The sequence below is a fragment of the Ranitomeya variabilis genome, chromosome 4 (assembly GCF_051348905.1).
Source record: "Ranitomeya variabilis isolate aRanVar5 chromosome 4, aRanVar5.hap1, whole genome shotgun sequence".
Lineage (NCBI taxonomy): Eukaryota > Metazoa > Chordata > Amphibia > Anura > Dendrobatidae > Ranitomeya > Ranitomeya variabilis.
The window spans coordinates 560069233-560095176 of NC_135235.1; the positions used below are offsets into that span (position 1 = coordinate 560069233).

At 42.9% G+C, this 25944-nt stretch overlaps 1 protein-coding gene across 1 annotated transcript; it reads left to right on the plus strand.

Moving 5' to 3' along the window:
* Positions 1-1316: 1316 nt before the first annotated feature.
* On the plus strand, positions 1317-25762 carry LOC143765751 (parathyroid hormone/parathyroid hormone-related peptide receptor-like). Its single transcript, XM_077252745.1, has 13 exons — positions 1317-1525; positions 10493-10613; positions 11498-11608; positions 11929-12053; positions 12226-12320; positions 13241-13412; positions 13632-13785; positions 13896-13956; positions 14647-14713; positions 14880-14974; positions 15318-15459; positions 23143-23184; positions 24392-25762. Exons 1-13 carry the CDS (start codon positions 1451-1453, stop codon positions 24665-24667), a joined length of 1536 nt encoding a protein of 511 aa, XP_077108860.1. The 5' UTR covers positions 1317-1450; the 3' UTR covers positions 24668-25762.
* Positions 25763-25944: the final 182 nt, after the last annotated feature.

Here is a 25944-nt window from a genome sequence, read left to right on the forward strand (position 1 = left end):
CCATGCTGAGAGTGGCAGACACCTAGCTGTCTCTTCCGGATTGCACAGCACTTGACCACTGCATTCAATCAGTGGAAGAGGAAGCAAGGAGACCGGAAGGGGCATGGGCTGACCTAGGCAGCGGTGAAGATGATCAGAGGTGTATGTAGGTATTTTTTTAGTTTTAAAACCACCATGAGTTCATTTTAAAGTAAAGAAAATGTGAAGGACAACTCCTTGGCCCCAAATTGGCCAATGACTTCACTAGTTCAATGCTACAATACATTTTTTATATATTTATATACGTGGTGACAATACTTTTTGGCTCAACACCCTCAGAAGCACTCAAGGAATATGGAACCCAAACCTGAACCCCCCAGCATATTTATCACTGGTGACGATATTCTAATCTTTTACCATATGGTTATATGAATGTGGAGAGTGGCAATCATATCGAAGAGTCAGATATGTGCTGTAGACAGTTGTCACTTCCCTTCCATTTTTTCTTACAGTTCCAATAGGCTGCATTACTCAGTGGGAACAATTAGTGTTTCTCAAGGATAAAGAGAATATATAACCTGTCTCCATCATGAGCGGTTTGGCATTGCATCCTCATATGACTTGGCTCAGATTTACATATTCTCTTTCCTATGCCAAAAAGGAAATATGAATGGTAGTTGGAGTAGGACAAACATGACAAGTCTTAATGATCTGCTTTGTACTCATGACTTGTGTATGAGAAACTTCACAAAACAGTGTCACTGACATCTAGGGAGTGTCCTACTGGAATGTGATCTTTGTCCACTTTCGGACATGCTGCCTTTATTAACTCATTTTTTTGCCATCAGGGCGAAGGCATAACGTGAATCTCCTTGGCTGCAGTGCAAAATCTGTTTTATTGATAATATTTCATATGGGTCAGATGGACCTGTAACGCCAGCATTGGCATGATGACCTGGTGCCTGCTGCATCTGCACACAATAGAGTTACACATGCATATGTAAATGATCATATAAAAGCAATAACGTTCATGAGGAGCCTATGTGAAAAGACCAGACAGGCCAGAGCCTATGGCTGCTGAAGCAGAGGAGAGTAGAAGAGAGTCCTTTTTCTGAGGTGCTTTAGCAAGGAGCAACTCTTTAGTTACCTTGCTGCAATCATGTCTATTACATTTGGATTTTGAGTTGTCATGATGAGAGTTGTAGTTTCACAACAACCAGGCCGTCACAAGTTGCAGGTCACTGACTGTTAACCATCAGAGTTAAACAAATATTTGTTCCCATCATCTCCCTCTTGCTCATAGTGGTTTGTAAAACTTCTAAAAGTTTCTTGCACTTTGCAGACATCTCAGAAATCACGTGTTGCTGTAGCTAAGGGGGGGGAGACAAGGAGGGTCCAGCTCACAGTCAACACTCTGCAAGGATGCACTAAACCTGGGACTGTCCAGGTCTCATTCATCACACATCTGAGCATGGACGGGGTCTTCTGGGCAACAGCAAAACTTGTGACTCTGTTAGTTGTCTTCTTCTCCGCCACATGGGCAGCGGTGAGTACTAGCTATGTCATGAGGTAGGTTGAGGTTGGCAGAATAGTGGGTATCGGAGAATGGATGGAATATCCAGGTAGTTCTCCTGTTTGTTAGAGACATGGCAACATACAGCCACAATCCATAAAAAGTCTTGATTAAAGTTTGTATGTTCTCGCTGTGTTTGCGTAGGCTTCCTCTGGGTTCTTCGGTTTCCTCCCACACACCAAAGACCTACTGATAGGGAATTTAGATTGTGAGCCCCTATGTGGACAGTGATCATAATGTCTGTAAAGTGCTGTGGAATATGATGGCACTATATAAGGAAAGCATAATGAATAAGGTTGAAAGATTGGCGCCCATACCATGGGCCATTTTGTTTTTCTTAGAAGAGAAGGATTTTGTACATTTTCATGGTGATCTGATATTTCTTACTGGAAGAAAACAAAGTGGACAAAAATGAGAGAGACCAGAATCCAAATAAAATGACGGTTTTGAATGATGACCCTATGAATCCTAGATACATGGCCTTCAGGTTTGGGTAACTGCATTGGACATCAACTGTTGTAAGGAAAAGGACAGAAGTCTGAGGTAAAATAGGTAAAAATATTTGTTGTTTGTTGACTTTGAAGTTAGAGGATTTATCATGCAGAGAGGTACACGGTGTAGATGGATCACTTAGGTCCTGATTAGAAGGTTTATCTTGACTTATTTAAGTATATTCCATATATCATTTCAATTTATGCTATGGTGGTAGATGCAAATTTCACCCTTTGCCGTGGATAGAAAGTCTGCCGGCCATGATGTTGCTACGTGACAATGTAACTCAAGTTTTTTCAAGGCAAAAATAAAACCTGGCATGGTTGTTTAGAATAGTCAATGTCAGGAATCCATCAGGTTTTTTTATGAGGTTTTCAAATCTTTTTATGAAGCAGATCTTTTTCCACAGTTTGTTTGCAGCAATTTGGCTTGTGTCACATTTGGATCAGATTCCAAAAGAAGTGACATGTCACTTCTTATTACCGGGGCCAAGGTTATCAAAACCCCGACTGGTAAAATACTTAAAAAACTTAATGTACTTAAAAAGCTTAATGTCTGAACAGCAATTCGTATTACCCATTGAGATATATTTTATATATATATATATATATATATATATATATATATATATATATATATATATATATATATATATTCAAGGAGTATTTAAAAAATGTTTTACATTGATTTTGAGCCACTGCAAAATCCTTGTTTAAAAACACATCCTAAGGCATTTCTCACATGTCCAGATTTTTCCGGTACGTGAAGAAACGGTCCCGGAGCTATCTGTGTCCGTGTGTCCGGGTGTGCACGTAGGCCATCCGTGTGTCATCCGTGTGCTGTCCATGTGTACGTGTTTCTCATCCGTGTGCTGTCCGTGTGTCTGGGTGCGCACGTAGGCCATCTGTGTGTCATCCGTGTGCTGTCCATGTGTACGTGTTTCTCATCCGTGTTCTGTCTGTGTTTTGAAACAATTTGTTTCAATTTTAACCCTATGACGGCATCCGTGTGCGGTACTTGTTTACACGCACACATTGACTTGTATGGGTCCGTGTGATCCGTGCGCTCCCACGAACACTGACATGTCTCCGTGTTTTGCACACGGACACACGGTCCGTGAAAACACGCTGACATGTGCAGAGACACATTCATTTTAATGTGTCTACGTGTGTCAGTGTCTCCGGTACGTGTGGAAACTGTCACCATACGTACCGGAGCCACTGACGTGTGAAACCGGCCTTAGGCTGCATTCATACATGTATTGTGCTCGTCCTTGTGCAGCCTGGTTTTTCAATGTATAGCACTTGGACGCATAGAGTTTTCATTGATTCACTTGTTTGGTTGTGTCCGATTCATGAGACCAAGGGTAGGTTCAGATGAGCGTATACAAAATTGTTCAGAGTTTTATCCAGATAAGTGAGACAATTTCTTTCTCACTTGTCATCTATATGCACAACCCGTTTTTTTTACAGCAGCTATTAATCATTTACATTTTCCTATGTTACAAAATTGTAATATAAAAATTGGATTTTATACTGTGGCTCCGTATGGCATCCGATCTTTTTCACTCTCCCATTGACTTGGATGTGTGAGTCTCATTCGATTTACTAGTGTTTGCTGCATTTTCTTTTCACAACGAAGTTCTGTCAGTGAAAAAAATCACTCTTCTGCACTGTCCCTTTAAATAACATTGATCCGAGTGCTGTCTGTTTTTTCCACGGCCAGCACTCAGATCAAAAATACCATTATGTGAACAAGCCCTAAAAGTGCATTTTTTTTACTCCATAATTATCATTCATAGGAATGCTTGTTTCACGATATTCTAGCAGACTAAACAGGTTGTTGATCATCTGGTGAATTACCAAAATGCTTGTTCATTGGGTGAAATGATCAATGATCATCGTTCTCATTGACGTATTGACCTGTGTAAACAGGACCTGCGCTGCACTGGCTGCCTATGCTCACTGAGCGATCTAATACAAATTGCTCACTGCGCATCATTAAGCGTGGCCTTCCCGTGTAATCAGTCTATTGAAAGATTGCTGATCGATAAATATTAACCCCTTTCTGACATCGGGCGTAATAGTACGCCAATATCGGACACCCTCCCTTTGATGTTGGCTCCGGCGCTGAGCCCGCATCTTTTCTGGCACATGTCTGCTGTTTTGAACAGCTGATATGTGCCTGTAACAGCCATGGGTAGAATCGTGATCCACCCGTGGGTGTTAACCAGGTAAATGCCACTGTCAAACTCTGACAGCGGCATTTAACACGCGCCAGAAATTCCGCCCATCGGCGCCTGTGTCACATGATGGCAGATCGCTGATGGGTTGGTTTGACAACCAGAGCTTTCCAGAAGATCTCCATGGTTGTCACTGCAGGATTGCTATGAGCGCTGTCCGGTGCTTGGTGCTCATAGCAAGTGAGTAATTCTGCTACATACAGGCGATCTGATGATCATGTAGCAGAGCTGATCGGATTATGGCAGCTTCTAGTCTCCCAAGGAGGCTATTGAAGCATGCCAAAAGTTAAAAAAAAAAATGTTTTAAAAAATATTAAAAATATATAAAAGTTCAAATCACCCCACTTTCACCCCGTACAAAATAAAACAATTAAAAATAAATCAAACATACACATATTTGGTATCACCGCATTCAGAATCGCCCGATGTATCAATATAAAAAGGATTGACCTGATCGCTAAACGGCATAGCGAGAAAAAAAGTAAAAACGACAGAATTACGTTTTTTTTGGTCACCACGACATTGCATTAAAATGCAATAATGGGTGATCAAAAGAACGTATCTGCACCAAAATGATATAATTAAAAACGTCATCTCGGAGTGTAAAAAATAAGCCCTCACCCAACCCGAGAAAAATGGAGACGCTACGGGTATCGGAAAATGGTACAATTTTTTTTTTTTTAACAAAATTTGTAATTTTTTTTCACCACTTAGATAAAAAAGAACCTAGACATATTTGGTGTCAATGAACTCGTAATGACCTGAAAAATCATAATGGCAGGTCAGTTTTAGCATTTAGTGAACATAGTAAAAAAAACCAAACAAAAAAACAACCGTGGGATTGCACTTTTTTTTTGCAATTTCAACGCACTTGGAATTTTTTTCCCATTTTCGAATACACGACATGGTAAAACCAATGATGTCAGTTTTCCACACGTGTTTCATCCGTTTTTAACTGATCCATTGCTAAGAGTCAATAGGATGAAAAGTTCAGTCTGCCTACTTTGGCTTTTAAAAACAGATGAGAATTCATAGATTCTCTAATCTTAGACAATCAGATCGATGATGCTAATTACACTCTGATCAGACTGTGAGCACAGTGGGCTTCAATTCCATAGGATAAGAGAATCGGAGCACACTGTGAGGAGAAGACAGAGAACAACATTTCTCTATCTTCTCCATTCTGTGTGTCCGTGGAAATTGGACTGCACTCAGATGACAACCAAGTGCAGTACGATGCTTTCCATGCACCCATAGACGTGAATGAGTGCGCCTATTCTAATGTGCGCTGCAAATCGCAGCATGCTGCAATTTCTTCTCCTGCCGAATCGGTATTTTATTGTTATTATTATCATTATTATAGCACCATTTATTCCATGGTGCCTTACATGTGAAAAGGGATATACATAACAGAAGTCACGTACAAAAATCATGAACAATACAGGTCACCGACTGATACAGAGAAATATGGCATGAGAAAAAAAAACACTGATCAGCACGACCCCATAGTATAACACTGGGGCGAGCAATATCCGATAAAACATGGATTTGCTCGTGTGAGTGAGCCCAAAGACAGTATTGATCATAAAACTTCTTATCAGAGGGTTTCCCACAATATAGAGTATAGAGAGCATATTGCTAGGATATGTCATCATCATCACCTCCTTTTTGGTGGGGGTCCCTGTGCTCATCTCCCTACTAAACCCCAAAGTAAAGGGACAGTCTCCTGGCTACCCATTGTGAAGGGAAACATATACAGTATATGTATATATATATATATATATATATATATATATATATATATATGTGTGTGTATATACAGTATATGTGTGTGTGTGTATATATATATATCTCAAAGAATAGAAATATTCACTTATTTAAGCTTTCAAAATAATATTCTGCATAGCTATTTGTAGTAAATCTGTGCAATATATTATTATGAGTTGTCATTCTGCAGCCTCAGAATCCGGGGTGAAAATATGGCATCACAGGTCCCTGCAGCGGCCGTCACCGCGCTTTTCCATAGCATTAATACTACAACTTGGCTGATGTGATGGTTAAGACTCCAGGATACATGGGGGCTCATACATAAGACCTTGACTGCCACCGTCATTTATTGTACAGTGCAGAAATATTCGGCAGGGCTGTAAAGTTCATAGACCGGCTGCTGACGGACCGTTCTGGAGCCTAGTAAGGGCACATGGACTAGTTTGCACCCTGGCTCCATTGCCTGTCTCTGTGGGTATAGAAATCACTGATCTTTTGTTCCAATTAGATTTTTGGATGGGAAGGGGTGTAACTAACATTGTGATGTGAAATGTGCCATGTACCTGCAGAACACAGACTGTCTGCGGTGTGAGCGAGGGAATCCAGATCTGGGTAACACTAGGCACGGTCTTCTGAGGGCACATAACAGGCAGACAACAAATATCTGCAGATACAGCACCGCAGCCGATGGCTTTCATAATGTTGAGGTACTTTGTAAAATACCCATCAAGTAATCATATTGATGCCAGTTATTGCACTATATGGACAAAAATATTAGGATGCCTATATGTTACACCTACAGGAACTTTTATGAAATCCCATTCTAAATCCATAGAATATTGCATAGGTCCCTCCTTTGCAACTATAACAAGATTTTGGAGGTGTCTGTGGGAATTTTTGCCTGTTCACTCAAAAGAGCATTTGTGAGGTCAGACACTGAGGTTGGACCCGGGGGTTAAGTAGGCAATTTCCGTTCTTCATTCTGAAGGTGTTGGATGGGGTTGAGATCCAGGCTTTGTATAATTCCCCAACCATGCCTTTATGGAAAACAGAAAAGGACTTTCCCAAATCTTTTCCCAGTTAGAAGCTACAATTGTCCAAAATGTCTTTGAATTCTGAAGAGTAGGATTTTCCATTAGTGGAACTAAGAGTTATAAGTCGACCCCTAAAAAACAAGCCCATAGTATTAACCCTCCTCCATGAAACTTTACACAATGCAGTCATGCAGGTAATGTTTGCAAGGAGATAGACAAGTGAGAAGACACACATAGTTAATGCCTAACAGAGTGGCTTCAAGCGAAGACTGCCATCTGCTGGTCAAAAATTATAGAGAAAGTGAAAGCAGAAAGAATTGCATTAGTAGGAACTAGTGTTGAGCGATACCGTCCGATACTTGAAAGTATCGGTATCGGAAAGTATCGGCCGATACCGGCAAAGTATCGGATCCAATCCGATACCGATACCCGATACCAATACAAGTCAATGGGACTCAAGTATCGGACGGTATTCCTGATGGTTCCCAGGGTCTGAAGGAGAGGAAACTCTCCTTCAGGCCCTTGGAACCATATAAATGTGTAAAAGAAAGAATTAAAATAAAAAATATCGCTATACTCACCTCTCCGACGCAGCCGGGACCTCAGCGAGGGAACCGGCAGCGTTGTTTGTTTAAAATTCGCGCTTTTACTTGGTTACGTGAATTCCCGGCTTGTGATTGGTCAGGGCGGCCATGTTGCCGGGACGCGGACCAATCACAGCAAGCCGTGACGAAATTACGTCACGGCTTGCTGTGATTGGTCCGCGTCCCGGCAACATGGCCGCCATTAACCAATCACAAGCCGTGACGTCACGGGAGGCTGGACTTGCGCACTTTTTAAAAAACGCGCGTGTCCAGCCTCCCGTGACGTCACGGCTTGTGATTGGTTAATGGCGTCCATGTTGCCGGGACGCGGACCAATCACAGCAAGCCGTGACGTAATTTCGTCACGGCTTGCTGTGATTGGTCCGCGTCCCGGCAACATGGCCGCCCTGACCAATCACAAGCCGGGAATTCACGTAACCAAGTAAAAGCGAGAATTTTAAACAAACAACGCTGCCGGTACCTTCGCTGAGGTCCAGGCTGCGTCGGACAGGTGAGTATAGCGATATTTTTTATTTTAATTCTTTCTTTTACACATTTTTACATTAATGTTGTTTCGATACCGATACCCGATATCACAAAAATATCGGATCTCGGTATCGGAAATTCCGATACAGCAAGTATCGGCCGATACCCGATACTTGCAGCATCGGAATGCTCAACACTAGTAGGAACTCAAGAGCGAAGTGCATGTGCCATCGGGTATTGGAGGAGACACCAGGTCAAGTGACAGCTCTAGCACAATTAGTTATTAAAAAAGGAGGGCAGTCAAGAGGGAAGTTGGCGCCCAAACCTGTAGAATGACGGACGTTCAGTACGGCGAGCTGGCTTATAGCCGCCATTACGAGAGACCAGATCCAAGACGAGAGACCAGATTCGAGTACAGGAGCTGACAGACCAGATCCAAGTACAGGAGCTGAGGGAGAAAAGATCTCAGTAAAGGAGCCATGAGACCAGATCTGAATAAAGGAGCCAAGAGACCATATACGAGTAAAGAACCAAGAGAGACCTGAGCTGGGAGAGCTGAGCCGAGCAAGTAGAACCAGGGCATAGAGAGATGACCAGGCCACAGTGGAGGACCGTTTGTGTTAGCCGTCGCATCCAGTGTAGACGTACGGTACAAAGTGGGGATCGGGTCGATGCTTCAGGGAACGAAGGCGACCAGTGTGACAAGTGGGCCAAGGAACTCACCAATCTGGGACTTGCTGCCTAGTGGGTAGTAATGCCAACTCCCGATAGGGCCTGTGCCACGTTCTGTGTTGCCTAGAGAGTGATGACAGTGACGGGCCCAGTACTGACAGTGATGCCATTTAGTTTGGGGTATTTGGACTAAGACTTCACTGACGATAACAGCTGTTTAATGGTAATAATAGGATGATAGCGTGTAAACAGCATTGTGTCAATATCCTGTTCATCTGAATTACTGTATTGTTCTTGTAACATAATTTGTTTCATTTTCCTCGTTTGTGCTATCCCGATATTGTGCCAGGGGCACGCCTTTAATTGTGTTAATCGAATAAATAGTTGTTGGTATAAGTACCAATGTCTCCTCATTGCCTGCGCTGTTGCATCTGCAAACCTGTTAGCACGTTCTGGCATTCACCAACTCAGACTCCTCCATCAGAAACTAGAAACAGAAGTGTGATCATCACTGCACAGAACACATCTCCACTGCTCGATAATCCTGTGGCGGCTGCTTTACAGCATTCCCTCTGGCAGTTGGCATCGTGCTTGGTGATGTAAGGCTGGATGCAGCTGCTCGGCCATGGAAATCCATGTCATGAAGCTCCCAGAGCACAACTTTTATTCTGATGTTGGTACCATAGGAGGTTTGGACTCTGCAGTTATGGAGTCAGCAGACCGTTGGTTACTTTTCTTTCCTCTGCTCCTCAGCACTCGGTGACCCCGCTGTATAACTTTACATGGTCTTCATTGCATGGCTGAGTTGCTATGACTACTTCCACTTTTCAAGAATACCACTCACAGGTGATGATGGAATATGTAGTAATGAAGAAATGTCTTGATGAAACTTGTTACCGGCGCCTCCTATTACAGAACCACTCTTTAGAATAACCCACTTTATCACCCATGTTAGTGCGGGGCAAAGGGTTGGATGGTACACACCTGTGGCAATAAGACTGAACAAAAAAACCTGCGTTCAATAATTGATACATGTATCCTGGAACTTTTGTCCATATAATTTATCAAGGTGAAAAAAACTGGCTCATAGGGCTAAAAAGGGGGTCCACACTCCCCTGTAAGGTGGCTTCAATACATTGATCCTACTCATTCACACCTGTATTCAATAAATTGTCATTTAATAGGCAATGATATGCAACACAAGGCTCATTGTTTTCACAGGCCCCACATAATTCTCTGTCCCACTTCTCAAGGACCCACAATATTTACGGATGGGCTTTAATGGGGTCTTAATGGGCTCTGGTTTTCTACAAGAGAAGCCAAAGATCAGAGTGGTCCGCTTTGTAACAGAGGAGTATAATACAAACTTTACACTGTATCATTACTCCCTTATCCCAAAAATCTCCTACAAATATCCAAAAAAGTACATTTGGAGTACAAGGTGGAGTACGGAAGAGTTGAGACTGTAAGAGGCAAGAATATGTCTAATGGCTGCTACTGTTGTAACCCAAAGAAAGAATTTATACTGACAGATTGTAGCAAATAATGAGCTGCGAAAAGTAATGGAAAAAAAAGCATAAAAACAATGTTACCAGTCATAGACCGCAAACAGGGATTTTTTTATAATAATACGCAAAAATGACCCTTTCTCTCATTGTCACAGGTGGATAGTGATGATGTGATGACCAGAGATGAACAGATATTCCTGCTGTCCCAAGCAATGCGTCGCTGTCAGGCTTTGATCGTAGCTCACAAGTCCAAATGGAAACAGCAGCCTTCAAATGGTGAATAGTGCAGCCATTGCTTCCATTGTCATATCTGCAGCTGCATGGCCCGGTCCTGGAGAGGCACAAGCCACAAGTGGCATGTTCTGTGCCTTGCTCAGGCTTGAAGCTAAGTATCAGTGACACTTATTCTGGTGGGTCTGGCCCACCCCCCATGTATGGCATGGACAACCATTTGGCCAAAACTTCAGTTGACAATTACAGCCATTCCGGCTTTGATCAGCTGATTGCTGGAGAACTTCATGTCATCCTATGTTCCACTGCATTTACTTTTTCATACAGTGTACTGCATGTTAGCTAGTTGAAGTAGGGCATGTATAAAAAGAAGAAAGACTGTTGGATCTGACTACACAGGGTTTGTTTGTAGTCTGTTACCATAGTGACAAATAAATCTACGTCTATCATATTTTTTAAAAACACATTGGAGCAAAACATAATGGGGTTGTCGAGTCTTGGGATGCAAGTCTACAGTCACTCTATGGGAATCCTCCCAGAGTGTGCACCATGCGCAGTGAGGATTCTCCGGTGCTGTTGCCGGGAGTGGATGGCATGTGACCATGAATATGCAATTTGCAGACTCCTGGCCACATACCAGCTAGACATATCCAACCTCACACTCAATTAATATGTATTGTATTGTACACATCTAGTCTGTTCGTGACCACATGTATGCAAACCACATTTTAGGGGGTATTTTCATCCCAGGAACTTATAGCCATTCCACAGGATATGCCATAAATATCTGATCAATGCAGGTCCCACCTATGTGACCTATAATTACATCTATTAGAGTTATAAAAATTTGCAGAGCATCCTTGCTAGGACATGTTAGCTCAGTTACACTACAATTTGGAAGTTTCATTGCATTTTGTTCTTGCTTCTAGGATCTATTTGCTCTCCACAGTGGGATGGGATAATATGCTGGCCAGAGGGGTCACACCACCAGTTGATATCAGTTCCCTGCCCAGACTACATCTACGACTTCAATCACCAAGGTAATTCTTTTCACCCAGCTGTACTACAAGACGTATAGCTCCTGTTCCCATACACAAGTATTGCTAACAATGGGTATAGGTAACATCGCTTCGTTGATACACATAAGAATTGAAAGTGTTACACTTTTGTCTTTTTGCTTCCTAAATTGGCAAAATGAAGGCATATCTTGAAGCCTCAGAGCTGTGGCGCCTTATTGGTTCAGTTGCAGATTAGGCTACAGAATAATATTACGCTTCTTTTTTAATGCCAACATAAGAAGACATATAATTAGGATATGACACACTCCTTGTTGTCTTTTCACGTCCTTCAATTTTGCCAGGATTTGCTCATCGAAGATGTGGATCACTGGGCATGTGGCTTCAAGTGCCAGGCACCAACAGGACTTGGGCCAATTACAGTGAATGTGTCACCTTGGTGAGCCCAGGGGAAAGGATCCAGGAGAAGGTACAGAACAAATTCTGGAAACCAATTACTGTATTTACGATGTAGATCAGGAGTCTCAAGCTTGTGGCTACAACCACTACCAGCATGCCCCGACAGGCACAAACTGGTGTCATGCTTGATTTGTAGAATAAGTATATAAAGCTTATTAACTTGGATCACTTTCTCTCTACAGGAGGTGTTTGACCGGCTGCGAGTGATTTACACTATAGGATATTCGATTTCTTTGGCAACGCTCCTGATAGCTCTCTGCATCCTATGTTACTTCAAGTAAGGTGCTAAATTTTGTTAGTGTTCCTAACCCTAACCCAATGTATCTGACGATAATGATTGTTACTACCTGTTAACATAAAGCTTTCTTTTAATAATTCCATCAATAATAGTTTGGTTTCATCTAGGCTTTCTTTCACTCTGGGCAAAGCTAACCTAGCTTTCTATCTAAATATCTTGGCCAAGGTAGAGTCATCTATTGGTGCCCCTTGGCACCTAACACGTAGCACAATTCTTGTCTAATACGCTTAATTACATCTTTGTGAATAAGTTTTCCCACTAAAATGTTTTATGACTTATCAATAAGGTAGGTTATAAAACAGTTATCAGTGGAGATCAGTATTTCTCAAGATGCTTCTTCACATGCTTCAGTCAAAGAAAATTGGTGCCATGCCTACCATGCATCGGATCAGATTTATTTCATGATAGGTTCTAGGAAGAAGAAAGTCATTAGAATATTCACATTTTGTTTAATAGACTTTTAAGTGATGTTTTGATTTTTTTTAATCTCTGTCCAATGTAAGGGTCCTACTCCTCTTTCTCCTTCACCTCTTCTCAACAAAATTGTCTTCTAAAAAAACAAAACAATGAGTCATTTGATAATATGCCCACAAAATAATAAACCATCAGTCTGGCCAGCCTCAAAGTTGCCAATTATTCGCTCTGACGATGTCTTTGACTGTTTTGAAGGTTTTTTTTGTTTTCTATAGTTGGTTCTCCTCCTACTTATTACTCTTTGATATAATGGAATGTCTCATAGGGTCAAGTCGATATATTATAAAAATGTAGTCAATCATGGACTTCAGCAATGTTGTGATTATTGAGATGGGCAGTTATTTTCCAGGTTAATCTTATGAGCCATCTTAGTTTCTGAACTCTAAACGTAAACTGTGTATATATGGTTGCCTCCACTTATGCAGGAGATTGCACTGTACCCGAAATTACATCCATATACATCTCTTTACATCCTTTATTTGCCGAGCTGGAAGCATATTTCTTAAAGATGCTGTACTGTATTCAAAAGATGATGAAGTGATACCAGGGAGTGAAGAGGTAGAGATCGGTGCTTCAAGGATAACAGAGGTCCACTGGGTGAGTCTTTTAAGCACCATGTTTTCATTTTACATATTCTAAGTAGAAGACATTATTTGTCACAGTGGACAGATTGATGGAAGCAGTTACTTTTTGTAAGCCAAGTAATGTTCAGAAGATACATCAGGTTCCTTCCAGACATTTTCCTTCACAGTCACATAATCCAGTATACCTCTACTTGACTTACACTATTAGGAGGTTGTTCTTCATCTGTCACAGGCTGGATGTAAAGTCACTGTCACCTTGTTCCTTTATTTTCTGGCCACTAATCACTTTTGGATCCTGGTGGAAGGTCTCTACCTGCACAGTCTCATCTTCATGGCCTACCTGTCTGACCGTAGCTACTTTTGGGCACTGACCATCATTGGTTGGGGTGAGATTTTCTGCTGGATCTTCTTTTTAGTACTTATGATGGCCATTGTGTCACCTGCATATACATGGAGATGGTTTATCTTGACTTAGTGTTTTCTTTTTTTTTTCCAGGACTCCCAGCAGTGTTTGTGTCTGTGTGGGCGAGTGTACGGGTGTCTCTAGCAGATACACAGTATGTAAAAAGTTCAACCTATTGCCATCCATACATGTCACTTGGAACATAAAACACCAAGCCTTGTACCTAATATTTGTTTTAAAGTCACACTTCATTGGGCATTGAATTCCAAAAAGCACATCATGCTCTGATGAATGGGATGAAAGTTAATGCCGATGAATCATAAACTAATTAACCAATTAATGTTTGTCTGTAGGTTGATTTGCTGAAGGGTAACCTTTTAAAACAAGTCTTTGTAACCTTGACCCTATGGAACCAACGTCACATTACAGTTGGTTACTCTTAGTCCATACTCTTCACCATACCACCAAATGGCTTAAAGGGGTTAAAATTCTGCTGTGTCCCTGAGTTATCACATGTGAGGTCACCTCCAGTCCTTACTTCCTACTGCAGTCAATTCAAAGCACAGAGATTTGCTATCAGTGCTTTGAATGGCTTTGGCAGCCGCTCTGCAGTGAGGTCGATGGTGATGTCATGGAGGGCTGGCCTGTGACCCTCAGCAAGATTTGAGTGCACAGGGAGGGAAAACAAATTACAAACAGAAAAAAAAGTATAACAACTTCTACATTTGACAAGACTGGTAAAAGCCATGTTGTAATGAATGAGAAGGAGCTTGTCTTGGGCTCATGTATTGTGCCCATTGTGGTCACACTCTAACTAGAACTGAGGTATCATCTTTCTTTCTAGGTGTTGGGACCTCAGTGCTGGTCATATGAAGTGGATTTATCAAACACCGATTCTAGCGGCCACATTGGTGCGTTGAAGGTCTTTCTTCTATTCACAATACACCCATAGATCCCTATCGATATATTGCTGTCCGATCATACTGCTCATGTGTAGTGATGTGACACCAATGAGAACTGATGGGATTGGACTACATGCCTTTTCCACATGTGAAAAAGTTATCTCCCTCTTTCTAGGTCAATTTTATCTTGTTTCTGAATATCGTCAGAGTCTTGGCCTCCAAACTCTGGGAAACCAACACAGGAAAACTAGACCCCCGACAGCAATATGGGTGGGTATTAGCAACACAACATCTGCATACTACAGTAGTGTTAGGTTACGTTCTCACAATGAGTTTTTGGTGAGTTTTTAATGCTGCATATTTTCAAAAAAACTACAAGTAACCTATTTTACTTAATTGGGTGCAAAAAATCTGCATCATCAAAAACTCACCAAAAGCTCATTGTGGGAACGTAGCCTTAGTATCTATGTTGGTTTGTGCCAAAGCCTTACGAGACACAACCATAACAAGAGTGGTGCTGCTCTGTTCTTGCAGCAAAGCCGCTATGCTTTTCTAATTTTGCCCAATCCCTTTAAGATCCAAAAAAGTCATAGGTTCATACTTCTTCTTACAGGAAACTCCTCAAGTCAACATTGGTCCTCATGCCGCTCTTTGGTGTCCATTATGTTGTTTTCATGGCAATTCCTTACACAGAAGTGACTGGGCTGTTATGGCAAATACAGATGCATTACGAGATGTTTTTTAACTCTTCACAGGTAAATTTACACCTTGTATAGTCAGTACGGCTTTATAGCTACGGGGTAGTAAAGATGATCCATATCCAGATGTAATGTAATACAGTAAGACAAGTCCCATAAAAATAAAAATTATACTTAAATTGTACTCCTTAGACACAGGCGAGCACCGAGTATTTCCGGGATTCTTCGGTGGGAGCTTGGGTCTCCGCCCTGCAATTCTGGCGCTCTTTAGAGCGCCAATGACCGTGCAGGGATTGTCAGCCATGCACTGTAATGCCGCAGCCATCTTTGTGGTGGTATTACAGTGATTGGCTGGCCGCACAGCTTCATCAGGTCTATAAGAAACCTGGCGCTGCCCTGCTCAGCGCATTCTGCTCCAGACTTAGCGAGTGTAGGGAGAGCTGCTGCTGAGATAGGGTCAGAATTGTCCTTTTAATAGTTAGTGCAGGTCTGCAACTGTTCAGTCCACAACTCCTGCGAAACCAACAGTCCTTTTTAGGGCTAATTCAGGGGTCCAGAGATTGCAGCGCTAGGTAGGCAGGGGAGTCTATGTGCATATATCCACATCAGTGTAAGGCCTGCAGGCACTGTGAGTACATAGCTCACTGCATACCTCCAAAAGCTCCATTACTGTCTGCTGCTGCTGCTTATTTAATATATGCCTATCTGCAGTTATCTGTGGCAATTTTTTTTTTTTCACCTTATACCTGCTCCTTTTATTCTAAAGCAATCCATAGCCTCCTTATTTCCACATTTATTTGCTTGGTCACGCTGCAGACTACAGCCAGGTCATTCTAATCGAAGTGCATGCAAATCTAATAATTTTTTGTTGTCCCAGGCATCATATGTGAGTGAGCCAAAAATTTTTTTTTGTGTCATAGCCAACTTGTTGACACAATTTAGTAGTGCCCAAAAAAAATCAAGGCCACATTTAGCTCAGTCTTATCTCAGGCTGAGGCCTTGTGTATCTGTGGTGAAAAAATCATAGCTTCGCAGGCATAAGTTGCATAGTTCTGTCTGCTAGCCTTGTTCCACTCATTTTTTTTTTTAATCAAAAAATCACCCAAAATAAAAAAAAATGTATACAGTCTGTTATGTCAGGCTGAGGCCTGGTGTATCTGTGGTGGAAAAATCATAGTCTCGCATGCATACGTAGCATAGTTCTGTGTGCTAGCCTTGTTCTTTTTATTTTTTTCAAAATTTCACATACAACAGAAAAAATAATTATACAGTCTGTTATCTGTGTCTGCGGCCTGTAGTATGTGTGGTGGAAAAATCATAGCTTTGAAGGCATACTGATCAGATATAATTTTGCTCCAAATAAATACATTTGTGTTGAGCTTTTGAAATAGTTCAGTAGTCCATTTAAAATGGGCAAGGCAAGGATCAAGGGATGGGGAAGTGGACGTGATGCTGATGGTGCATGCAGAGGACGAGGCCAAGCTGAAAGTTGGCCACAACAAAGACCCACATCTTCTCGCTCGACCTTCCTGTCCCAGTTTCTAGGGGATCACAGCACACCACTATTAAAGCCAGAGCAGTGTGCAATGGTTGTTGGTTGGATAGCGGATAATGCTTCCAGTCACTTAGCTGCCACCACCACCAGCTGTCTTCCACACAGTCACGTCTGAGTAGCCGTGAGTGTGGACTGGATATTCCTCACCCTGATCCTCCTTCCTCCCACCATGCCGAGTGCCCTGAGACAACTGATCCCACACTTGGAGACTCTGAAGAGCTGTTCAGTTTTCCCTTTCAAGATTCCAGACTCTCGGCCGGTCAACTTGAAATGGGGCCAGAAGAGATCGCATGTTGTGGTGCCCAAAGCTTTGACCAGCCACAGTCACACGAAGGCGATGGTGGGAAAGTGTCACAAGAGTTGGACGATGATGAGGCACAATTGCCGGAAAGTCAGGAGGAGGAGCAGGGTGCGGATGTGGAAGACAAGGTGGTGGATGACATAGTGACTGACCCAACCTGGCAGGAGGACATGCAGAGCGAGGACAGCAGCACACATGGGGAAGGAGGCATATCACCCCAACAGGCAGGAAGAAGCAGTGTGGTGGCCACAGACAGAAGGCGTGCATCCGTTCCCCATAACACCAACATGAGAGAAGTTGCCATTCCAAATGTTCGATCTTCCAGAGTCTGGTTATTTTTTAAAGACTCTGCCGATAACCTCAAACAGGCCATTTGCAGCACCTGCTATGCCCGCATCAGCAGGGGTAGCAAAACTACCAGCCTTACCACCACCAGCATGATAAGGCACATTGCAGCAAATCACCCAATTTTGTGGTCCGAACCCCAGGCTCCAGGAACACTGTTTGCAGGTGACACCACTGCTTCTTCCACTGTTGTTGCACACAGTCAAGAAGTACCATCATCAAGCCTGTCCACGTCTATGTCCCAGCACAGCCTTTAGTTGTCTATACTCCAGTCATTGGAACGCAAGTGGAAATACCCAGCCACCACCCCACAGGCCACAGTACTAAATTCTAACATTTCTCTTCTGCTTGCGCTCGAAATGTTGCCTTTAAGGCTCAATGAGACAGAAGCTTTCTGCAACCTGATGGTGGCGGCTGTCCCAAGGTACTCTGTTCCCAGTCGCCACTATTTCTCCCGGTGTGCCGTCCCCGCATTACACCAGCATGTGTCCCACAACATTACCCGTGCCCTCAACAATGCTGTTACAGGGAAAGTCCACCTAAACACAGACACGTGGACATGTGTTTGTGGGCAGGGACGGTACATCTCATTGACGGCACACTGGGTTAACATAGTGGAAGCCGGGACCCAGTCGGACCTTGGGATGGAACACATCCTCCCACGCCAAGGATTGCAGGCCCTAAGTCAATCAGGGTTGCCCCCACAGTCTACAGCTGCTGCACCTCCTCCTCTCCAGCCTCCATCTCTGAAATTAACACATCAGTCAGAAGCTGGAAGCACTGCCTCAGCCAAGCGGCAACACGCTGTGCTGAAGCTAATCTGCATAGGTGACAAACCGCACAATGCAGGAGAGTTGTGGACAGCGCTTGAAAGAGCAGTCAGATATTTGGATGACATCGCTGAACCTACAGCCAGGCATGGTCGTGTGTGACAATGGCCGGAACCTGATGGCGGCTCTGATGCAAGGTGAATGGTTCAACGTTTTCTGAAAATCTACACGGAGCTGCCGGATCTGCTAGTGAAAGTACGCCATCTATCTACCCATTTTAGAAAGTCAGCTACAGCTTCAGCCGCCCTTCAGCAGCACTTGCAGCTTCCAGCTCACCGACTGGTGTGTGATGTCCCCACACGTTGGAACTCTACGCTGCATATGTTGGAAAGGATTTGTGAGCAGAAGAGGGCAGTTATTGACTACCAACATCAACAAGGCCATCGATATTCAGTTCAGACTCCACACATAAGACCTAAGGAGTGGACATGGATGTCAGACATATGTACCATCCTTCAAAACTTTGAGGACTGCACCAAGATGGTGAGCGGCGATGATGCCATAATTAGCATCACCATCCCGCGTTTCAGCATTCTGAAAACCTCTCTACTCACAACTAAAGAGGATGGATTGCAGGCAGAGCACGAGGACATGGAACAAGGACCCATACAGGGGGATTACACTCAGCCCAGCCTCATGTCTTCGCAACGTGGATTGGTAGGCAATGAGGAAGAACAGGAGCTACTTTCATGTGCTATAGACGATACCACAAGCACAGCTGTCATACCGTCTGTTCAGCGGGGATGCCCTGAGGACAGGGAGGAGGACAGCATGGTCAGTCGTCCTGGTGAGGACACGGAAGTCTTGCCTGTTAGCAGTCTGGCACGCATGGCTGACTTTGTTGCGCTGCGTTTGACGTGACTCTCACATTATAAAATTTTTTGGTGATACTCATTACTGGTTGGTGACACTTCTAGACCCCATCTACAAGGGGAACTTTCAAGCTCTTCTGCCAGAGGCAGAGGTGTACTAAAATGTTGCAGTACCAGAGGGGCCTTATAGCGGAATTACTTAGAAAATTCCCATGTCAGAACGCTGGCAGCAGACATCAGAGTTTGTTGTACAACCAAGAAGTCCAAGCGAGAGAGACAGAAGTACAATCCAGCTCAGGCAGGGGACCAATGGCCAAGTTCTGGGACAGTTTTCTCAGACCCTCCCATCGTGCCGGGACAGAGGCAATTGGTGCTGTCACAAGAAGTGCAATGTTTGGGAAGATGCTTAGGAAGTACATTGCAGATCGTACAAACGTCCTCCGTGATTCCTCTGTGCCTTTGAATTATTGGGTATCCAAGCTGGACACATGGCATGAACTGGCTCTCTACGCCTTGGTTGTACTGGCCTGCTGCTAGGGTTCTGTCAGAGTGGGTTTTTAGTGCCGCTGGTGGAATTATAACAGATAAGCGCATCCGCCTGTCAACTGAAAATGCTGACAGGCTGACTATAGGCAGTCCACTTTTTAGCAAGGGTGTCTATGATGGCCATAGTATATTTTTTAAAAACGTACTCCCCATGGGGAAATGTTTGTCAGCCCATGTACTGCGTGTATGGGCATTACAAGTCTAGGAGACAAACTCCTTTACATTGTGCCTATTTTTTCATGAGGCCTTCAGCAATGTCTCCTCATTCTCCACCACTAGATCACCAGGCTTAACGTATTCTGTGCTGCTACAGGCAGTCCAATTTTTGGCAAGGGTGTCTATGATGCCCATAGTAAATTTTTAAAAAATGTACCCCCCTTGGAGAAATGTTTGTCGGCCCATGCACTGCGTGTATGGGCATTACAAGTGTAGGATACACACTCCTTTACATTGGGCCTAGTTTTTAATGAGGCCTTCAGCAATGTCTCCTCATTCTCCACCACTCCACTAGATCACCATGGTGAACATGTTGTATGCTGCTACAGCCATTCAATTATTGGGCAAGGGTGTCTATGATACTACCCATAAATAATTTTTGAAACTGTAACCCCCATGGGGAAATGTTTATCAGCCTATGCACTTAATGTATGGGCATTACAAGTCTAGGAGACACGCTCCTTTAAATTGGGCCTAGTTTTTAATGAGGCCTTCCTCCACCTCATCATTTTCCACCACTAGATCACCAGGGTTCACGTGTTCCATGCTGCTACAGTCAGTCAATTTTTTTGGCAAGTGTCTGTGATCCCCATCAAATATTTTTTTTAAATTTACTCCCCCATGGGGAAATGTTTGTCAGCCCATACACTTAGTGTATGGGCATTACAAGTCTAGGAGACCCGCTCGCTCCTTTAAATTGGGCCTAGTTTTTAATGAGGACTTCCCCCCCACCTCATCATTTTCCAAAACTAGATCACCAGGGTTCACGTGTTCCATGCTGCTACAGTCAATTTTTTGGTGAGGGTGTCTGTGATCCCCATTATTTTAAAAAAATTTACCCCTATGGGGAAATGTTTGTCAGCCTATACACTTAAGTGTATAAGCCCTCCTCCATGTTTCTTCCAAGGGGGATTGGGGTGCGTGCAAATTTGGGTCAAGGCGGCCCTTGCATTCAATGCATAAGGAAACAGTATGGCAGGACCAACTGAAGAATGTGAAGTGGGTTTTACTGTGGCAATCCAGTACCAGGGTTCAAAGGCTTATTGGGGTGCATATGACTTGGTATCAGGGCAGGCCTTGCAGTTAATACATAAGAAAACAGTATGGCAGGACCAACTGAAGAATGGCAGGACCTGGGTTCAAAGGCTTTTATTGAGGTGCATATGACTTGGTAGCAGGGCAGGCCTTGCATTCAATGCAACATTTTTTCAGGAAGCCCTCCGGTACCTCTCGTGAATGGGGTATTGGGGTGCGTTGTAATTGTTGGCAGCCCAGCCACTCACTGCATAGGCAATAAAAGCATAGGAGACCCACTGTTTAATAATGGCCCTTTAAGAATATTAATGCCGCCTGATGCCCCTCTAAAACTAGGCTTTGTGACTAAGTGTCCCTCCTTCATAAATGAAACAAGATGGGTCTCCTTATGTGTCACACACCACATGGCCAGCTAGGGTTGTTAAATGTTACAATGACATTTCCCAGTGAATGCATTTGTTGAAAGCAATGTTAAAGTTGAAAAACGCATCAAAAACACTGCGTGTGAACATAGCCCAAGTGGTGCAGGAACATTTTGGGCTGGGGTTAATTATTTTGCCTTACATACAAGTCATTACCCTGGAAAGGAAGTACCTTAACCTCTTCCTGACCTCGGACGGGATAGTACGTCTGAGGTCAGAACCCCCGCTTTGATGCGGGCTCCGGCGGTGAGCCCGCATCAAAGCCGGGACATGTCAGCTGTTTTGAACAGCTGACATGTGCCCGCAATAGCAGCGGGTGAAATCGCAATTCACCCGCCGCTATTAACTAGTTAAATGCCGCTGTCAAACGCTGTCCTTGAGACCCCTATGGTTACTGATGCCGGCCTGCTGTGAGCGCCCCCCTGTGGTCGACGCTCATAGCGCACCTGCATTTCTGCTGCATAGCAGCGATCTGATGATCGCTGCTATGTAGCAGAGCTGATCGAGTGGTGCCAGCTTCTAGCCTCCTATGGAGGCTATTGAAGCATGGCAAAAGTAAAAAAAAGTTTAAAAAAAAATGTGAAAAAAATAAAAATATAAAAGTGTAAATCCCCCCCCTTTCGCCCCATTCAAAATATATAAATAAAAAAAAAAAATCAAACCACACATATTTGGTATCGCCGCGTTCAAAATCGCCCGATCTATCAATAAAAAAAAAGGAATAACCTAATTGCTAAACGGCGTAGCGAGAAAAAAAATTTAAAACGCCAGAATTACGTTTTTTTGGTCACCGCGACATTGCATTAAAATGCAATAACGGGCGATCAAAAGAACGTATCTGCACCAAAATGGTATCATTAAAAACGCCAGCTCAGCACGCAAAAAAATAAGCCCTCAACCGACCCCAGATCATGTAAAATGGTGCATTTTTTTTTTTTTTTTAGCAAAGTTTGGAATTTTTTTTTTCACCACTTAGATAAGAGAGATCCTAGACATATTTGGTGTCTATGAACTCGTAATGACCTGGAGAATCACAATGGCAGGTCAGTTTTAGCATTTAGTGAACCTACTAAAAAAGCCTATCAAAAAACAAGTGTGGGATTGCACTTTTTTTGCAATTTCACCGCACTTGGATTTTTTTTCCCATTTTCTAGTACACGACATGCTAAAACCAATGATGTCGTTCAAAAGTACAACTTGTTTTAAAAAAAATAAGCCCTTACATGGCCATATTGACAGAAAAATAAAAACGTTATGGCTCTGGGAAGAAGGGGAGCAAAAAACGAACACGGAAAAACGGAAAATCCCAAGGTCATGAAGGGGTTAACGTATTTCCCAGCAAATTCCATTTTGGTTACGTTATTGTATGTTTGTTGGTGCACCTGTAAAAAATGGCGTGAAACTCTGACAACATTGCTTACAGCTGTGACCTTCCAGGGGCGATCCCCATGATGTTCCCATGTCATTTCAGCAGTGTTTCCATCATTTTCAGACATTTTTAGACCTTAAAAGGACCCCCGGGGGATCGCGGTAAAAATACTCGGGTTTACCATAGACTTACATTGGGCTCGTTGCTCGGGTCGAGTACCCGAGTATTCCAATTTGCTCGACCCAAGCATTTTAGTGCTCGCTCATCACTATCTACTACACATCATTTACATTTCTTTTTCCTTTGTAGGGATTCTTTGTGGCCATTATCTACTGTTTCTGCAATGGAGAGGTAATTAAGCATTGCACAAATAAAGGCATGAAAGGAACCCACCAATAGGCTATCAGAACATTGACATTACCCAGCTTTGTAGATACTGTCAGCGCAGCTCCTAGGGCGCAAAATAATCCGGTCACATATTGTCTCTTAGGGGCTGTGCACCCTTTACGGCCATTTACACAGATCGCAAAGGGTTTATCAGATGCTGGGATTTTCAGTTCTTATTGCATCCAGATTTGTTTCCATACACATCCTGTGGCCGACAGCGCTCTTTCAATCCTCTCCCACCTACACATAGGAGCGCACCCTGCCAGACGCTTCTGGCCGCCTATTACCAAACAAGCAATGTCTTTATTAAAGAAGGGTTTACAGCTCTTATGCAGATCTATGAGTCTCCTTGGTTACAGTCTACAAATAAAACTGTAAGTAAGCAAGAGCGGAGGTGAATCAGGGTACGCAGGGTTTTTGTTGTAGTCTCCAGCTCTGGAGGCACGTAGGTTTGCTTAAAAGCTGAATACACAAAATGGCGCTGTTTCCAATGGTACTATTTACAAAGTTGCTTTATTTTTGCATCTTGAAAGGGAATGTCAGCAGGATTTCATACACAAACTATTTATATGTTAATGTGGCTCTATCAAAGACAAGTCCAGTAATACCTTTACATGGTCAATCCATACCTGAGTTACTGAGAAATCAGCGTGTGAATTGATATGCAAATGAGGCTGAAGAGCTATTTGTAGATTTGAAGCTTCTGTCACTCCAGCTCTATTCCCCGCCCAGCGCCCCCGCCTCATCCTGCTTGACTGACAGCCTCAATGCTGTGTGACTTCAAAGCAAAGAAGCCATAAAAGGCAAGCAGGAGAAAACAGAGCTGGGTGGAGAATAGAGCTGGAGTGACAGAGGCTTCAGATCTACAAATAGCTAAATGCATATCAATTCACATGCCAATTTCCCAGCATTGGACTGGCCATGTAAAGGTATTGCTGGATGGGTCTTTGAAAAACCTATAAGTAAATATATATAGTTTGAGTTGTGAAATATTACTTACAGATGGTGTTTAAATTTAGAGACATATGGGTTGCAAATGTGAACAAACCCCTTAAAATGTATCTTAAGCAGTGTATAATGGAGGAGAGCTGAACCCATACCAAACTCCCATTACCATGCACAGTTTGGTTTTCATACACATCTCTATAGCTGTTCCTTCCTGCCTTGCCAGGTACAAGCAGAAGTGCGGAAGATCTGGCTCCGCCGGAGCTTATCTATGGATCTCAAGCAGAAATCTCGTCTAACCAGTACAGGAGGCAGTTGTCACTACGGAGGGGTTTTGTCCCATACCACAAACAGCGTATGTCTGAGTATGGCAGCCAGAAGCAAGCAGTTATCAGCACCAGTGCAGTCTACCTCCTACCTGCCAGGATACTTCTCAAATTTATCACCCTCTGATAGCAACCCACTACAAACAGGCACCGAAAAAGCTTGTGGACTCTCATAGGTATACGGCTGCAATGAATAAGTGAAAGGAATCTGAACTTCAGCACTTATGGCTCCATGTCTGAATCTTGTAAAAGGCGAGGCACTGTGATCAATATTATGCTGGACGTGGCTTCTAGCATTTTTCAAATCCTTCTCTATTGATAATTTAAGGACAGAAAAAAGCAAACGAAAAAGTGACTTTTTATTACCTATTTCCTTACCAATGTAATAATGTCAAATGTAGATGTGCAAAACTATTTGGATGCACTGGGCAAATTAATATCACATTGCTAAATGGGTTTTCCAGTTTCAACAAACTATTATGAATTATTCAGTGATGGTACCTTGGTGCTGATGGAAGGGATGCCCTCATTTATTACCCAGTCATAAACAACATTTCTCACTTTGTAGGGCCTCACATAACTGCATATTATATGAACAGCCTGTAGTTTTCACCAAAATCAACAATTCTTATTTTGCTCTGCAGGGCACGTAAACACTTTAATCCATCAGTTACTATGAGATTTGGTAAGAAACGATCGCATATGCCATTCTATCGGCCATGACAGTGGCCTGTGGTCGCTGAACAGGAGCGGGAATACCACATCTTACTTGTTGGCATCCGCAGTTCCTCTTTTGACTAGCAGGCCTGGGATGTCGTGCCAGGCTGTCTAATGAAATCATGGCTGTCGACAGGTAAAACGAGATAATCCCGCTCCTGTGCAGCAGCCATGGATTGCTACCATGACTGATGGAATAGGACGTGCGACTTGATTGGCACCAACACTGGATACAAGCCACAACGTGGCACCCTGTGTTAACCCAAAACTAACACAGGAGAATTGTGAAAAGTGGACAAGATGTAAAAAGTTATTGAAGTCATTGCAATCTCAGGGATGGAGGATAAATTAGTTATCAGACCCATTCACATTTTTTTTTAATTTCCATGCAGTTCATATTTGGAAGGTCCTGAACATGGAACAGATAATGACATGTGTATTATTCAAAAACTTTCAGCATGTATCCCATAATGGCAGATTGCTTGATATTACCCTTATTTATGTATATGCCGCATATATCTGTTACTATATAAACACAGTTTTTTCTTACAACGCAATGTCACGAGAGATTAATCGAGTGGGACATAGAAACAAGTGGTTCTGAATGTGTGATGGGTTTTTAACTGTACAAGGCGACCCTTCCTAAAATATGCAACATTGCTTTTTTTCCCTTATTTATGACATCTGTTCTACCAATAGTTGGGTTTGCCAATTTATTAGACAATAGCGATAATAT

Excerpts from the sequence above, each read along its gene's own strand:
- LOC143765751 (XM_077252745.1), top strand. The coding sequence starts at position 1,451 with ATGGACGGGGTCTTCTGGGCAACAGCAAAACTTGTGACTCTGTTAGTT. Across the intron at positions 13,957-14,646 it reads GTGTCTCTAGCAGATACACA|GTGTTGGGACCTCAGTGCTG; the intron begins GTATGTAAAAAG and ends CTTTCTTTCTAG. Across the intron at positions 23,185-24,391 it reads ACTGTTTCTGCAATGGAGAG|GTACAAGCAGAAGTGCGGAA; the intron begins GTAATTAAGCAT and ends CTGCCTTGCCAG.